At 43.1% G+C, this 16,671-nt stretch overlaps 1 protein-coding gene across 2 annotated transcripts in view; it reads left to right on the top strand.

Moving 5' to 3' along the window:
• Positions 1 to 16,671, top strand: part of KDM2B (lysine demethylase 2B) — a 171,779-nt gene that overhangs the window by 62,038 nt on the left and 93,070 nt on the right. For both annotated transcript variants that reach the window (XM_084649458.1, XM_084649457.1), the window contains exons 7-8: positions 3,845 to 3,938; positions 4,947 to 5,100. In XM_084649458.1, coding sequence (XP_084505584.1) covers positions 3,845 to 3,938; positions 4,947 to 5,100 — 248 coding nt within the window. The remainder of the gene's footprint in view (positions 1 to 3,844; positions 3,939 to 4,946; positions 5,101 to 16,671) is intronic.

Here is a 16,671-nt window from a genome sequence, read left to right as displayed (position 1 = left end):
TGTAGGGAGTTTAGTGTCACTCAGTGGGTCAGGCAGTTATTGAGGATTCTCCTAAAGGTGCCTATTGTTTCCTGTTGTTTTCTTCCATGTCACATTTTCAGATGCACTAAGTAAAGGCTACAGTAACAAGGGGAGATGTCAGGAGCTGTGTGTTTAGGATCCACCATGAGCTTTGGCCGCAAGAGTCAGCTCCCTTGGAAGTATCAGTGGAATTGTTAATGGACTGTGTGTGTGAGCTACCTCGTTTAGGAAAGACAGTACTATTAACAAATAAACCAACTGCCTCTCTTATCTCCCCCTCACGACTACCTTGTGCCTCACAGAACACAGAGCACCAGCCACTGCTTGTTTTAAAAAAAAAAATCCAACAAATAAACAGAAAGCTGTAGCCTGCTTCTGCGCTTTGGTTTGGCACTTGTAGTTGGCTCATGATTTTGTGGTATTCGGTTTCAGGCTTAGGGATTTCAACCAGCCGGGGTTTGCTCCTGGGAGGAAGGAAGAGCGAGCTATACTTTTCTCATTGGCCCGAACAAAAACAGAAGCATCTGCTGGGGTTTGGGAGTGGTTTATGGGCTGAGCTTAGTGGCAGGGGAGCCCTTGTAATGCCAGAGGGAATAGAGCCGTGTGCTGTGCTGTACTTATAACGAGAGAAAAGGAAGGAACTGAGCTCAGGGTAATGGACTTATGTGTGTGTTTGCTTGTGTGTCTGCCTCCTGAGTTTCTCTGCATGTGCCTCTGCATCTCTCTGTTTTCAAGTGTGTTTGTAACTCAGTGTTGGTCTGTTTCTTCCGTTGTATCTCTGCATGTGAGTGTCTCGTGTTGCTGGTGGGCTTGAAGCTGTGAATGTGGATTTGTGTGTCTGAACATAGTATCTGTGTTTGCTTTGAATCTGTCTATATGTTGTTCCTGTGTTTGCCTAAGGGGTTTTCTCCATCAGTGCTGTTTCTGTATTTGTTGTTCTGTTTGCTTGTGAGTTTGTGGGTCTCTGTATGTTGTCTCAATGGGTACTACATTTCCTCAGATCTTTTCAGAAAGAAAAATGTAATTGTGCATCAACTAACTGTTGAACAGTTTCAGGATACTAGAGAGAGCACAAAATAAACTCTAGCAGGGAAAGGGAGGCTTTTAAAAAAAAACACCCTAGATTACAAGCAGCTGCATATTTAAAAAACCCAACCAGGGGTGTGTAGTGAGATAAAGTTGAGTCTGCAGGGACTGGAAATTGCAGCACTTGTGAAGAAACAAAGCTTGATTAATTGTTTGTGCTTGTATTGGGGGTGTGTGTAACTCTGACGAGATTCTCTATGTCCTACTTGAAAGTGCGTTCCTACATTCACGTTACCTGCTCCGGCCCAGAATGCTTAAGGCAGAGACTAGAACTGTAACTGAAGGAAGCAGAGTAGATGTTGTTTCTAGTTTCCTTTCATCGCGGACATTTTGTTGTGGAAAAGCTTAAAAACTTGAGCTCTCTATCCAAATTAGAAGCCGTTAATGTTGAGAAGCTGCCAGCTGAGGTTCGAGTGGTGTCTGTGTAAGATTAGCTGTAGCATGGAGCTGGGCTGAGGAGACCATGTGACTGCAGTGTACATTGGAAGAGGAAGCTGTAGAGGTCAATGCAAAGGCATTGTGCCAGAGTCTGGCAACAAGGGAGATTGCTGTATGGCGGCAGATCGCTTTTCAGACTCCTAACGCTTTCATTAACTGTTTGGTGTTGGACAGAAGCATCCCTGTTAGATTAACAACAGAAATTTAAGGATGGAATAACTTGTTTGTGATTGGTTTCAGTTGTGGATGGAAAGAAAAACTGATCTTTCCAAATGCTTTGTAGGTTTTATTAACCACCGTTTGTGGATCTTTCACTGAATCAACCTTTCTTGGGAATGGAAATTATTCTGTTTAGAGGAGTTTCAAGACAACATGCTATTAAAAGAAAAAAAGTCGAATGTTTCCAGCTATCTCTGCATCAGTGTGTTCTCAGTTACAAAGCTCATTTTGAGCATTTTGTGGTTTAACTGGAAATTTAATTAATTTTTTTCCCCACCTTCAGTACAAAGAGACAGCCTCAAGTTGTAGGTTGACGGTTATTTAAAAACAAATAAAAGCCCAGGAAGTATAGAGAGGGCCATTTGCAACAATACAAAGTATCTGACTATCGACAGGCAATCCTAGGTGGGCAGTATTGCCTTGGACAATTTGTTTTAATTTGGTATGTTTGTAATTGATTTTGTGGAGACTGAAAATAATGGAGTCTATAATAATTTGTGTTTGATTTAAAAATTTTGTTCTTCCAATGTTTGTCAAGACCTCCTTTGAATTGATACATTCCAGGTTATTTTTGTTTTATTAGCAATTATTCTACATCTGACTTTCTGCAGGCTGGTATAAAGAAAGGAAACTTCCTTTATAAGCTTCTTTTTTGTTTTTAATTTCCATCTGACATGTAGTCAGCAGCATCCTGGGAGAGGAGAATAAAACGAGAGATTTAAAAAAAATGTATTTGGGAATGAAGGACTCATATTTTGAAACGGAGCATATTTGGAGTCTAGACAGCTTCTTGGCTAGCTGTGATTTTTTGAAGTATCTGAAATACTCCAAGGGTGGAAAAATCTCTATCTCTGCTTCAAAATGCTGCTGAAATTCCAGAGTGGGTAAGAGGAGAGCATTATTATTGTACAAGGAGAGGTTTTAATTGTGAGACGAAGGCACAGGACTTTTTTGAAGCACACAAATTGACTGTCTTCATGACAGCATTGCGTATCATTCTGTCAACTCCAGCACTGGATGGGGTTGCTAGGCAGCAGGCTCTTATGTATCCAACCTCTCTCTGATTTGCTAGCCTTCTGCAGACACATGGTAAGGTCCTTTCTAGCCTATCATCTAGAGGGACTTTTGCACGCCGTCTGCATACAGCTGAGATTCTCTACCTGAATGTGATGAGAAAAAGACACAGTTAAATGAAACCTTTTTAAATCACTTTCTGATACTGTTTCCACAACTTAAAAAAAAAAAAATAGCCATGAAAGGGCGACTGGAACAAGGAAAAGAGGTTAGTGGGTTAAGTGGTGTGTGTGTTCTCCATTTGCAAAAGGTGCCTGTTGTGAGAAGGGCGGCTGTAATTCGGCCATTAGTTACAGATGGTGGCTGGAGACTCGAGATTCATGCAGTGAGCTGAGAGCCGTTGTATATCTTTGCAGCAGTGTTGACATTAAACTGCTCTGAAAAAAATAGATCTAGAGGGCACAAAATGCAGTGATCTGGTACTTTGGAATACTGCAGACTGATACCTTCAATTATTCTGCACAGATATGTTTGGAAATGGGAATGAAAACAGTTTATTTGCCAAATGAAGCTTCCATCTCACTGTCCCCCGCAAAAGTTGCAGTGGTAGTAGTTAGGTGATTGATGTCCAATGGGATTGATATCCAGATGAGATTTTTCAAAACTTTGTTCTTTGAATCAATCAACACACAACTTTTGGTGAAGGTTATGGCTCTTAGTAATGGAGGAGATCACACCTGGAATAGAGAATGGCGTGGTGATTATTTTTGACCAACTTAAGTTTAACGTTTCCCAAGCCTTTTATAGCTGATAGCTTTCTCTCCAGACAACTGAATAACATACAGAATTATAGGCATATTTTTCCCAACAGAAGTCCAATTAGAGTCCTGTTTTTGTCCTATTAATATGACTAAATGAGGTGTCTGTAGAGATATAACAGCTTCATTGGCTTGAGATCTCTACATATGCAGCTACACTGCAAATTAATAAATAAGCAGTGTTGTTTTCAGACTGCTTATTGTAACTCTTGATTTTTATATTCCCCCCACCCCAATGTGCTTTTCAGGTACTGTTTGATGAGTGTGAAAGGATGCTTCACTGATTTTCACATTGATTTTGGTGGCACTTCAGTGTGGTATCACGTTTTCCGAGGAGGGAAGGTAAGTAGACTTGACAGTATAACATCTTTATTTTTGGGGATTTCTTGTGAGGCCTGTTCTGCTCTTTTTTTGTTTGTTTGTTTTACTTTTGCTTGTAAGTGATCAAACTGTAAATCGCTTGGCTTCGCTTGGCTTGGCTGATGAACATGGAGTTTGCTAAACAGGGGAGACAGCCCTTCAGTCTGTGAAACAAGTACATTGAATACTCCAGGGCACCAAAATATCAGAAAAGTTTGATATGAAAAAGCTTATTTTATGCTTCTGGGTACTGGAAGTGTCGTGTAGCATGTAACTGGCCATATACCACAGCTGCATCCATGTGTTCATATCACATCTCCTTAGGTTGCCAGAATCTCTGTGCCTCTTCTTAGCTTTCAGGATCCTTTAAGCATGTGCATGCATATGTACAGGCACACCCACTCATTCAAAAACAGAAGTACTTGAATATGCAGCATAGAATCATAGACTCTCAGGGTTGGAAGGGACCTCAGGAGGTCATCTACTCCAACCCCCTGCTCAAAGCAGGACCAATATAGCACAGATAGCTATAGCCGCATTCTTCTAGGTATACTGGTTTAGATATAGCTAGTCTTTTCTGAGATTTCAGTGGAGATAGGTACTATGTGTATTGAAGTAAGTGCAGCAAATAGAACATCTCTGTGCTCCAGATATTGTTCATCTACATATCTAACTGAGCTGAAAGTAATATTCTATTACAAGGTTGTCTGGTATATTAAGCACTTAGTGGACTCCAGTTTACAGAGATGATGTTTTGTAGAAGCAGTGTGACAATTGTGAGTAATCTTGCTGCTTCCATCGTGTATACCAGTTACTGCTATAATCTGTTAGGGACCTCTGTGTACAGTACATGGAAAATTTATACTTTATGTTGAAAATACATTTGCTTATGTGTATTCACATCATTGGCACCCTTTAACTTTGCTGAAAATGCTAGCTCTTTATTTTCATTGCTTGTTTGTAAGAGTTAAACTTTTGTTTTATTTTTAGATCTTCTGGCTGATTCCGCCTACTCTGCAGAATCTAGAACTTTATGAAGAATGGGTTCTGTCGGGAAAGCAAAGTGATATCTTTCTGGGAGACAGGGTGGAACTATGCCAAAGAATTGAGTTGAAACAAGGCTATACGTTTTTTATTCCTTCAGGTAACTGTTAATAACTGTGACTATTGTCGGAATCATTAGAATCATTATGTTTATTAACAGTTCCTATCCGTAATATAAAAACATCTCATCTAAGCCTCCTTTTGGTTCTTCTGTTGGCCATCTCAGCAGGAAGGCTAGGGATTGAATGACTCAATCCCATAGAGATGGTCCCAGAAGGACATGCATGAAGCACATTGGTGAGGAAGTGTGTTGTACCTGGTCTATGGATAAAAAGAGGGCTTTGGTGTGCAGCACTGTCAATCCAGCATTCTCATCTGCACTGAATTTACTGTAAATATCTGTTTAAAAAAAAAAAAAGTCACAATTAATTATTTTTGTCTGCCTGTTTGGAAAAATACATTTTTCTTCTTGTTGTGAGATATAACTGTGCTCTTAAATATCTCCTGCATCCAGTCTGTGATCTTTTCCAGGCAGGTTTCACTTGCAGTTTAATAATCCTCAACCAGACTCTCAGTCTCTGAGCCAGAACTCAGAGATGGGGTGTGATTCCTTGAGACACATTGTAGTTGGGATTCTCTCACTCGGGAAGGGCAGGCAGTATCTGCACCACTGCCCTCCTTCATGGGTTGTGTCTGGGAAGAGTAGCTTTAATCTCTTCAGGAGCCCAGTCAATGGAGGTTGTGCTGAATCTACACATCTTCCAAGTAGCATGGCCACACTGCCTCCTTGAACACACAGCCCATCTGGGGGCTTCAGTACCTGGCTCAGGGCCCCTTGGCACAGCAGAGGTGGTGGGTCTTTTTCTGCTGATGGGGAAGCTTTAACCCTGACTTATGCCAGCGGAATTGGGTTAGCCAAAGGCTGAATCAGGCCAGTGGTGTTCCTCATATTAGAGTATGCCATGCTTTCTTCTCTTTGGCTGTAGTGTGGCTGAGTTTGTTTACAATGGCATAACAAAGCTACCTGCCTGTAGCAGATCTCGCAAGGTAAATATTGGCAGCTGTCCTACTTGATGGCAATGGAAGTTGCTTTAGAAACAGGATCAGGTTTAAATCATGGAGACATGAACAGTGCAGGGACTTCAATATACAGTCAGGGGATCTTTCTTGATAAGAGGGAGCTGTGTTTGTGTCAGCTGTGAAGGCTTTGCTGCTTTGGTAACAATTTGGCAAGGATTGTGACAGGCAAAATGACTGTGGCTGTGGGGTAATGAATCCATTAAAGGAATTAGGTCTTCCTTTGAAGTGGGTCAGAATGTGATATTACTGTTTGAATTGAATGTTTTAATGTGCCTATGCTGTTTGCATTGATCCTGTTAGTGCCTTTACGACTTATCTTCACTCCCTCCTGGACAACCTCCTACTAATAAGTCTTCTTGTGTGTTAGTTTAGTGATACTCAGCAGATGAAATGAAGCAAATTGTGTCCTCCTACTGGGAGCTTAAATAAGGAACAATGTAATATGGTGGTTGAAGAGGGATGAATCCAAATATATATATTTAATATAGTTATTGATTTCCTGAGAAAGGCCAATGTGCAGAAATTCTCATATCTCAACCATTTCAGGCTCCATGCTGTTTAGAAAAGGTTGTCCCAAAACTCTTATGAATAATTACCCCAGAGCACCAAGCATGAACTCCACAAAGTTTTTACAGTGAGAATGTTTGTGTTGGAAAGTTTATCCGCAAATTCCTTATTTCATTTATGCTGAGGGGATGGGTTAGTTGAGGAAGAGACTATTTTTAGGTTTCTATTACATACTGAAAGGCCCTATCAAAAAAGACACAGGGATGGTCTAGTCAATTGAGCACATTCCTGGAGACCAGGAACTTTTTGTGCACTTATCCTGGCTGTGACACTGACTGTCTCCTGTGGCTTTGGTCAGATCCCTTAACCTCTTTGCTTTGGTTTCATCTCATGTGGTTATGAGCATTAATTAGTTAATGTTTGTAATGCACTTCGTAAGAACTATGTATGTATGTATTTATAGATAGTGTTCCTGTTGTCATACCTGGTGCCTATTAAACAACCGTATGTAATTCAGAATTGGTATAGATGAAACCCACCCAGCCTGTATTTATTCATGAGACAAGTGCTCTCTGGTTACAAATACAAACTAAGAATATGTAAAATAAACAGATTCATCTTGCACGGTTTCCTAATAATTCCCAATCTTGGATAGATTCTGGATGGAGGAAATTCTACAGCTAAGGGCCCTCCCCTAAGAATGCCATGCTTCCCACTCCTGGAGTTTAGCCTTACAGTAAGTAGAGTATACAGGTGGAATGCAGCAGCTGTGATAGAGCATATGAGGAGAGTCTGTCCCAGGCCACTTATGGCTTTAGAGAGGATAACAAACACCTGAATTGCACCTGGAAACAGGCCAAGAGCTAGTAGCGCACTGTGTTGTGTGTTTGTATTGGCCTGCTCCACTTGAGAAGCAGGAGGACACATTTTGCACTAGGTGAATCTTCCAAGTGTTCTTTCAGGGTAGTTCTAAGACGGTGGTTCTCAAACTTTTGTACTGGTGACCCCTTTCACACAGGAAGCCTCTGAGTGCGACCCCCCCCCCCCAATAAATTAAAAACACTTTTTAATATATTTAACACCAGTATCAATGCTGGAGGCAAAGCGGGGTTTGGGGTGGAGGCTGACAGCTCATGACCTCCCATGTAATAACCTCATGACCCCCTGAGGGGTCCTGACCACCAGTTTGAGAACTCCTCTTCTAAGAGCACATTATGTATCCTAGTCTGAAGATGACAAAGGCATGGAAGGCTGTAGTGAGGTGTGCATCAGAGATGTAAGGTCACAGATTCCTGGATGATAAAAGGCCCTTCTGGCCTTTGATAATCAGCAATGGATCACATAAAACCCTGAGACTGTAAATGGCTTGGACAAGGATGGTGGTAACCGTTACTGGAGGGAGTAGTTAGAATCCTCATCAGTGTTTCAAGGTATTTTTCTGTGCCCAGCATTACCATCTTAATCTTTTCTGGATTGGGTTTAAACCATGTGGCTTTCATCCAGGGCCCGAACTCAGCAAAGCACAGAAAGACTGCAGGATCATGGCTATGATAATGAGGAGGAACTGAGCTAAGTATCATCAACATGCTGGTGTCAGTGTGGCCAAGACATGTCTCAGTTTCCCTTAGCAGACTCACATACACATTTAGGATATGTCTGCAGTGCAGCTGGGAGGTGTAATTCCCAACCCAGGTAGATGTACACATGGTAGCTCTGCTCGAGTTAGCACCTAAAAAAGCAGTTTGGCTGCAGCAGCACAGAGGGTGGAATGAGCTAGTCACGTGACTACGTCCTCAAGGGTCATGTGGGACTGTACTTGGTTCGCTAGCCCAGCTGCTGCCTGTGCTGCCACAACCAGAATGTTCATTTCAGCCTCTAGCTGCAGCAGAGCTAAAGCATGTACATCTGCTCCTGCTGAGAATTACGTCTCCCTGCTGCTGTGAAGACCTACCCGAAATGGGAGGGGACAACAGGACTGTCTCCTGTTGGACCCTGTACATGAAAGTCCTTGAGGAGAATTAACAGTGACTCTCACAGCCATCTAGGACCTTCCCAAAGAAATGGGTGGAGTCATTATAAAATGGTCCCAGTCCACCTCTGCCAGTTCCCACTGGTGAGTTGGTGACACTTCATGATCAACAGTGTCAGCATATGTCTACACTACAAAAAAAAAAAACCCACCCTGACTTGGGCTTGAGCTACAGGGCTAAAATAGTGTAGAAGTTTCTGCTTGCACTGGAGCCTGGGCCCTGAGACCCATCCCCCTCACTGGTTTCAGAGCCTGGGCTCCAGCCCAAGCGGGAATCTCTGCACTGCTGTTTTTAGCTCCATAGTCAGAGATCCATGAGCCCAAGTCAGTTGATCCAGGCTCTGAAACTTGCTGCTGTGGGGCTTTATTTTTTTACCCAGAGCTGTAAGACCTAATAAAATTAGTAAGGAACCTGGCCTCTTTCTATTAATCAAATGGAGATAATCAGTCCACTGTCAGTATTTAACAGATGATAATAACCAAAGAAATAGTGCAGTCTCTGAGGTCCCAGGTCTAAAGCTAGATTGATAGGGTTCCAGGACAGTAGAGAAATCTAGGTGAAGCTGGAGTTGGTTTGTCAATAGCCTTGCCCCAAAATGGAAGGTTCAAGATTGGTGTGACTGCCACCATCAAGAGATGGTTTCTTCTGTAGAGGCCTAGCCACCACTTGCTTTAGAATGGTAGGCAACTTGCCTTCATGGAAGAAGGCAGTAGTAATTTCCATTAATAATGGTCCTAGTGTCACCCCAAATTGGCTTTTAGTAGCTATAAGGGACAGTGTTCTGTCTTGCATGTGGCTAAGGGGCCAGCACACCCTGAACCTCCATCAGCTAGATTGAATGAAATTTAGCCAGGTAGAGGGCATGTTTGATGGTTCTTGCTTTGATATTGAGTCCACAAACTGATACCTATCTGATTGATCTTATCTTTAAAGTAATGGGAAATTCTTCATAACGAGAGAGTTCATTCTGTTTCCATTTGGAGGCAATCACAAGGCTGCTCACCACACTGAACATTTTTGCTACTCTAAACTTGACAAAGATTACATGGGGGAGGAAAAGCTTAAGATGATGATGCCTCTCAGCCTGCATCATTGCCATGAAATAGAAAAAAATTCTCTTGGTCACAATCAGATCAAGAGCTTGTCTAGCAGTATTTGTGCTCTAGATTCCTTCTCTGTTGCATGCCTGTGTACTAAGGCAACATGCAAGGGCAGTGTGTGGGCAGTGGATGTTTGGAGTCCATTACAGTGATGGTCATGGACAAAAGATTGTAGCTTGCCCCTAGGACACTGATGCACTGGGCCAGTGGTTGAACAGCATTATCAGAGAGCTCTGTGAATCAAGAGACTACTTTAGCCACTTCTTCTCTGGCCTCTCTCATATATGGATTACTTCCCTCCAGTCCATTTGAAATACTGTCCCCCACTCAAAAAAAGTAGTAGTAATCAGACGATGTCACCCCACCTTTCAATCTCTTCAGTGACTCCCCTTTGACCACTACCTCAAATTTAAACTTTTTGTCCTTCCCTTTAGTGCCCTGAAACCACCTCCCCTGCCCATTGGCCTTCATCCAGTGTCTTGTTTCTCATCTTGTCTCCTGCTACCCTTCCTCTCCACCTACAAATCCAGCTTTGGAGCCTCATTCATCTTCTTCACCCTTTCTCCTTCTCTCCATGCTTTTTTTCCTCAGTCACCCCTTATACGTGGAATGCCATCCCCATTCTTGGTCTCCAAGCCACCACCCTTCACTACTCTCCGTACTCAACGTACTTCTAAAAACTCACTATCTCGAAGTTACTCACAAAAAGTGAGTTATGTTAACATAATAAATAAAATGAAAAACTCATCCAATTTCTAGTCCACTTCCTCCTCTGGATGTCCAAGCATGTCCCATCTTTTCTGTGTCTGTCACTTAAATTGTAGGTGATTTGACCATGCCAAAGGCATGATAATACTACACCTTCCCTTATATATTCCTGCAGTCATAGTAATGATATAGAAGCTTGGATTGTGTTAGTTCACTCTTCTTCCTAGATTATTTTCAAGGCCTTCATTTTTCTGGGGTCACATTTTCAAAAAGTGACCTCCATTTGTGTATCTCCTTGTGCCTGCGCAGACGTAGTGCATCAAATATGTATGTATTAGTGTTTGGATGCACAGAGTTGCACTGGTACGGGTGGAAGCCCCTTATGAAAATCTGGCTCATGATATTTTCTCACTGGCTTCTGTCAGAGTCGTGAAAATAAAGGGGATGAAGCTACTAGAAGTATTGGGGCTATGGCCTCTGCAGAGGTGGACTGAAAACAGCCTTTGAATTACTTAGTATCAGAGGGGTAGCTGTGTTAGTCTGGATCTGTAAAAGCGGCAAAGAGTCCTGTGGCACCTTATAGACTAACAGGTGTATTGGAGCATAAGCTTTCTTGGGTGAATACCCATTTCGTCGGATGCATTACTAGGTATTACTGGTTACCGGAATGTGGATGAAATAGCAAAAGCTGAATGCGTAGATTTTCTTTTCGCCCTTTGGATAGGGCTTTCACGGACTTCAGTGAAAGTCACCCGTGAGCACTGTAGACAGAGCACTGTAGACAGGCTCTGAATTTAACACTCGCTGTTTTGTCTCTAATTGCAGGGAGAATCTAGTACAATTCAGGGGCTCAGCCTAAAGAGAATTTGCTTATGCTCTTTCAGATGGTAAGCTTTCCATGTTCGTAGTTTTAATTTGAATACATAGAACACATGAACAAGTTGCAGTCTGTGATCTGGAAATTTAGTGAGACAGCTTTGAGAGAGAGCGAGTTCTTTAGTAGCCAAACCGTCTTGGGTTCTCATTTTATCAGTTCTTATAGCAAAGGAGTGATGAGCTGGGCCATTAGTTGATTGGGAGACCACCAAGGAAAGAACAGGAAATTTTGTTGCTGACTCGCTAAACAAAACTCTCCTCCTGAATTCATAGCCCAGCATAGTATTAGGAGGTTATTGTGCTACTGGAGGTGCCATTTTTTGTGTGAGACATAAAATCCCAAAATTTGACCGTATATTCATATTGCCATTAAAGATCCCATGGAACTTTTACAATAATAGGGGTGTCAGCTTTGAAGTCCTGTCAAAAATCCAAACTGGATAATATGCTTTTAACTGGATATGGCATTCTTCTTCACTTTCTTTCTTAACTCGTTTAGTGTTGCTGTATGGTGTTAAACAACAAGCGCATCTCATCCCAGAGCTGACAACATTCTGTTGGTGGGAAAAAGTGATTTCCTTTATGTATAGTTTTGTAAAACGCTTTGGGATCTTTTAGAAGGAAAGACCCTGTGTGACTGTAGAATATTATTATAATCGCTGGAATTTTTGGATAGAAGTGAGACTCTTACAAAGTATGTGCAGTGTTCTGTGTTGCTCCAGAGCATTCTTGTTTTCAATCAAACACAGCAGTTATGATGTTCCCTCTGATGAGGCTGTTATTGGGTGAGAAAATGGATGGAAGGGGAAGACAGAATCATAGAAATGTAGAGCTGGAGGAGTCCTCAAGAGGTCAGGTAGTCCATCCCCCCTGCACTGAGGATATATGCAGGGGCCTTGGGTGTGATTCACAAAGGTTCGGGGTGCATTAAGTACGACAACAGTGATGTCTGATGTGGATGGGATTCTATTTATTATTAGAATGTGGACCCTAGATCATGGCTCTGTTGACTAAGCCAGGCTGTATGTGAGAACTTTAATGGATAATGTTTATACCAAGGGCAGCAGTAATTGCACAGTAAAAGTATGACTGTTAAAATGCTTTTAATTGAGTTGCTCTATGGATGCATAGCCATGCTGCAGATTTTGATTTTCCAAGACTTTGCTGGTTGGGATTTTATACTCCAAAACTGAAACCAGGGGTGATTCAGATCTAGGTCTCGTTATATCTGTAATGGGGTGACTACCTCCAAAGTGCCCCCTTGTGGCATGGGGTAACCCTGCAGCATCCCTGCCTCATTTTCCCTTTGCTCAGGGCTCCTCAATTTCACAAAAGCTTTCTTGTAACCCGTATCACCCTTACTTGGGCTGGTTTAATATCACAAACAGTTCCAAAATAAAGTCCTCAAAGTCCAAACCATGTATTTTAAGGTTGATCTACACCTCTACCCCGATATAACATGGTCCTCGGGAGATAAAAAATCTCATCACGTTATAGGTGAGACCGCGTTATATCGAACTTGCTTTGCCCTCCCCCCCCCCGTTCCTTGTTCCCTGACCGCCCCCTCCAGAGCCCCATCCTTAATCACCCCCAGGACCTCCCCTGCTCCCTGTCCCCTGACTGCCCTGACCCTTATCCACACACCTTGCCACCTGACAGGCACTCACCAGCAGCGGCGGGAAGCGGAGCAATGTGGCCCCAGCCCGCTCCACTCTGCCACCTCCCAACCGGCGGTGGGAAGTGGAGCGCTGCGGCTGGGAGGTGGCGGAGTGGAGTGGGCTGGGACCGCATTGCTCCGCTTCCCGCTGCTGGTGAGTGCAGGGAGGTTGGGGAAAGGTCCTGCATTCACCTGTGGCGGGAAGCAGAGCACTGCGGCTGGGAGCTGGCGGAGTGGAGCGGGCTCGGGCCCGGGCTGCTCCGCTTCCGCCACTGCCGGTGAGTGTGGGGGGGATGCCTTCCCCCAAGCCCCCTCCCGTGAGTGACACGGCTGGGGCTGGGGTGAGGGACGCGGAGCAGGCTGCTCCCACCCCCACCGTCGGCCACTCTGGGACTGTGGGGCCACCAGAAGTGCCCCCCCCCCAGCTCCTGCCTCCCAGACCCTTGGGGGGGAGTCCCTGACCGCCCCCAAGACCCTCTGCCCCTTATCCAACCCCTCGGGCTCGGCCTGGCACCCTTAACATGCTGCTCAGGGCAGTGTGTCAGAGCTTTACCGTGTTGTATGCGAACCTGTGTTATATCAGGGTAGAGGTGTATTTGCCCTTCATCAAGCTACTCCCAGGCCTTTCTGCCTGGAGTCTTCCCTTGGTAGACCACTCCCAGCCATACCTAAGGGGAATCTTTTCCCCCCTGCTATTTCAGGGTCCTCTGCAGGAGCCATCTAACTCTCTGCAACCCTCTCATCCCCACTCTTAGGCCTTTCTGCCTAGGGTCTCTCCCCAGGCCTCCTCTTTATTTACCCCAGAGACCTAATTGGGCCACACGATCCATTGGTCACATGACCTTCATTTTCCCTATCTGAGGAGGATAGTTGTCTGTGCCACAAGTGCGACTGACAAGGGCCAACCACTCTGTGGCAATGTGTAAACCTCAAAAATGCAAGGGTTGCAAAGGAAAGGGTTACTGATAGATGGTTCTGGTTTTGGCCCAGCTATTTTTATAACCATCAGTGTTATGTTCAGTTCTAAATTCTTAGCAGCTTCTTGTTCATAATGGATGGTGGTTGGTGGTCTAGGGGCCTGGGTTCTGTTCCCAGATTGTCCATAGACTCGCTGGAGATCTTAGGCAAGTTACGTAGCTTCTTTTGTGCCTTTATTTCCCCAGCTGAGGGGGAGGGGGGGGGCTCTGAGGTTCAATTAATATTTGTAAGGGGCTTTGAGATCTTCTGGATAGTCTTGAAGGACAATATACATCCGATGAAGTGAGCTGTAGCTCACAAAAGCTTATGCTCAAATAAATTGGTTAGTTTCTAAGGTGCCACAAGTACTCCTTTTTCTTTTTGCGAACACAAACTAACACGACTGCTACTCTGAAACCAATATATTAGTGGTTAACTGTTCAATTTGCTGAAGGCAGAGTTTAAATGATGTAAGGCTTACAGTTTCTAAACTACCTGTGATGTTATTGGGGACAAAGTTGTTTTTTTTTTTTTACTTGTCAAACATAAGGAAGAGTCATTGCAGGTATTTTGGGCTGTGGGGCACTATCATGACCTAACCACTCCTCTCTCTTGGGATAAGAGATATCAGGAAGGTGGGACATCCTGGTGTAATTCCCATTGGTTGATTATCTCACTAGACAGTTAGCCCTTTTGACCTTTATTTTTGAAACATATTTATGAGATTTTCTACCCAAAGTTCTGCAGAACTATAGGAAAAGAACAGTATATTTTCATTACAATATAGCAAACATTTGTTCAGTTGCTAAAGGAAACAGATGCATCAGTGCTCTGGCTTGGAGTCTGTAGTCTACTCCTTAGCTTTATAAATTAAATGCCCTTTTTTATTATTCTCAGATGCCTCATTAAAGATACAGTAGGAATTTGCAAGCCCCCACAATCTAGTAACAAGTTTGGAATGTTTAATAATGCCTGTTTTATAGAACTTCAGAAGATAATGAGATTCTATCTTTTTTTAACCATTCAGAAAGGCCTTTGTTGTTAATTTTACCTTCCAGGTTTACCTGAGGTGATAACAGCTAAATAATCGAGTGTATGGTAGGAGCAATAGAATGATCTGTAATTGTGAACTAGAAGAGGTTAGCTCTGAACCTCCTGACTAAAATGCCATCCCTGTATTGACTATGGACTCTACAAAGGAGGGAGTGTTGGGGAAAAAGCAAGTGTTCATTAATCCCCAAGAACTGAAATAATAAAGATCAACTTTAGGAACACTCAACCTGAGTGGGCTTTTCTCTTGTTGTTGCTTGATAATTGGGGCTACAAAAGGTGAACAAACTGTTTGTACTTTTTAATTCCAACCTCTTCTCTTTGTTGCTGGTGAAAGGTGCTGGGTTTACAGCCCTGGAGTCTGAAGTCCTTTGCCTACAGAAAAGAATGGTACAAGTAGTGGCAGTGTAGGATTTCCCTGCTGTACCCTGACAATTTGCCTCAGCTCTGAGCTATAGGAACTGTCTCCAGAGGAATTAGAGGGTAGATCAGGTTCCATTTTCATTCAGATCTTCATCCCTTTTCTGAGACTACCAACGTCTGGTGGTGCTTTTTCAATTTCTGTCCATTAGAAATTAGACTGAATCTCATCAAATAGCTATCAAATTGTACCACTACCAACAGGGGCCAGGTTGAAATGGATGACCTACAGGGAAAAGGGTTTCATCCATTACCAGTCTCTGGACCCCTGCAGTCTCTCACACAAACAAATCTAATTTCAGTCTCAGGTAATAGTAGGTGGTTTTGTTTTTATCTTTCAACCAAAATGTGCTATTCCCCCTGCTTTTGATTTTTCAGTCCTTAATCCCTTTGTTCTAATTTTAGTCTCATGCTATTTTAGCATCAAAGATGGAATGAACTTTGCTAAGTTTTTTTGGTGTACTTTGCTTTTATGAGATTATTACTGAGGGGCAGATAATATCTCACAACCAGCAATAACCCATGAAAGATTCATGCTTGTGCAGTAATATCAGGGCTTATGTCCTCTGTAGGCTCTAAGGGGGAAAATTGATTACAGACATACTTAAGGGATGTCTTCTGCAGCGTGCATAGCAGTATTTACAGGGCAAAAAATTCAAACGTGCATGAGCTTGTCTAACATTGCATCCACTAGGGGGTGACATGATCACACATGCAAACTGATCTGATATTCCATCCAGTAGTAGTACTGGTGACCTATCATAGCAGGACTCAGAAATAAATGTAGTGTATTATTACATACATGATGATAATGAGGGAATGCCAGTGCCTTCCGATTATGACCTCAGTTACCTTTGTAGCTCCATTTTGTTCACCTATTCAGGAAAACCCTCTTCCTTTTTAAAAACCCACTTGTGTGGATGCTGCACATTGGAATTGGGAAGCTCAGAAAGCCACTTCATGTTCTTGTTCGCAACCTAGTTGTTTCGTAACTTGCTGATGTCTGAGCTGTGGGAATGAATCAGATGTAGCCGCTGAGCTTGTATGGTCCCTGAGCTTGTTTCCCCCAGTATTACAATCAGGAAATGTAAAAGGTGTTTCCTACTTACAACTTCTCTCTCTGTACTCTCCTCTTCACCCCTTCCACTCTTCTAGCACTGGCCTCATCTCTTTCCCCTACACCAAATCTGGTAAGTGTTAGTGCAGGAGTCTTCACCTTGCAATTTCTAACCTTCTGGACCAGACTTCCTGTGTCATACTAACTTGTCAACTTTCCATCTTATTTC

This window comes from Lepidochelys olivacea (assembly GCF_965140295.1).
Source record: "Lepidochelys olivacea isolate rLepOli2 genome assembly, chromosome: 15".
In the NCBI taxonomy this organism is placed as follows: domain Eukaryota; kingdom Metazoa; phylum Chordata; order Testudines; family Cheloniidae; genus Lepidochelys; species Lepidochelys olivacea.
This window is presented reverse-complemented; position numbering and strand designations above follow the sequence as displayed.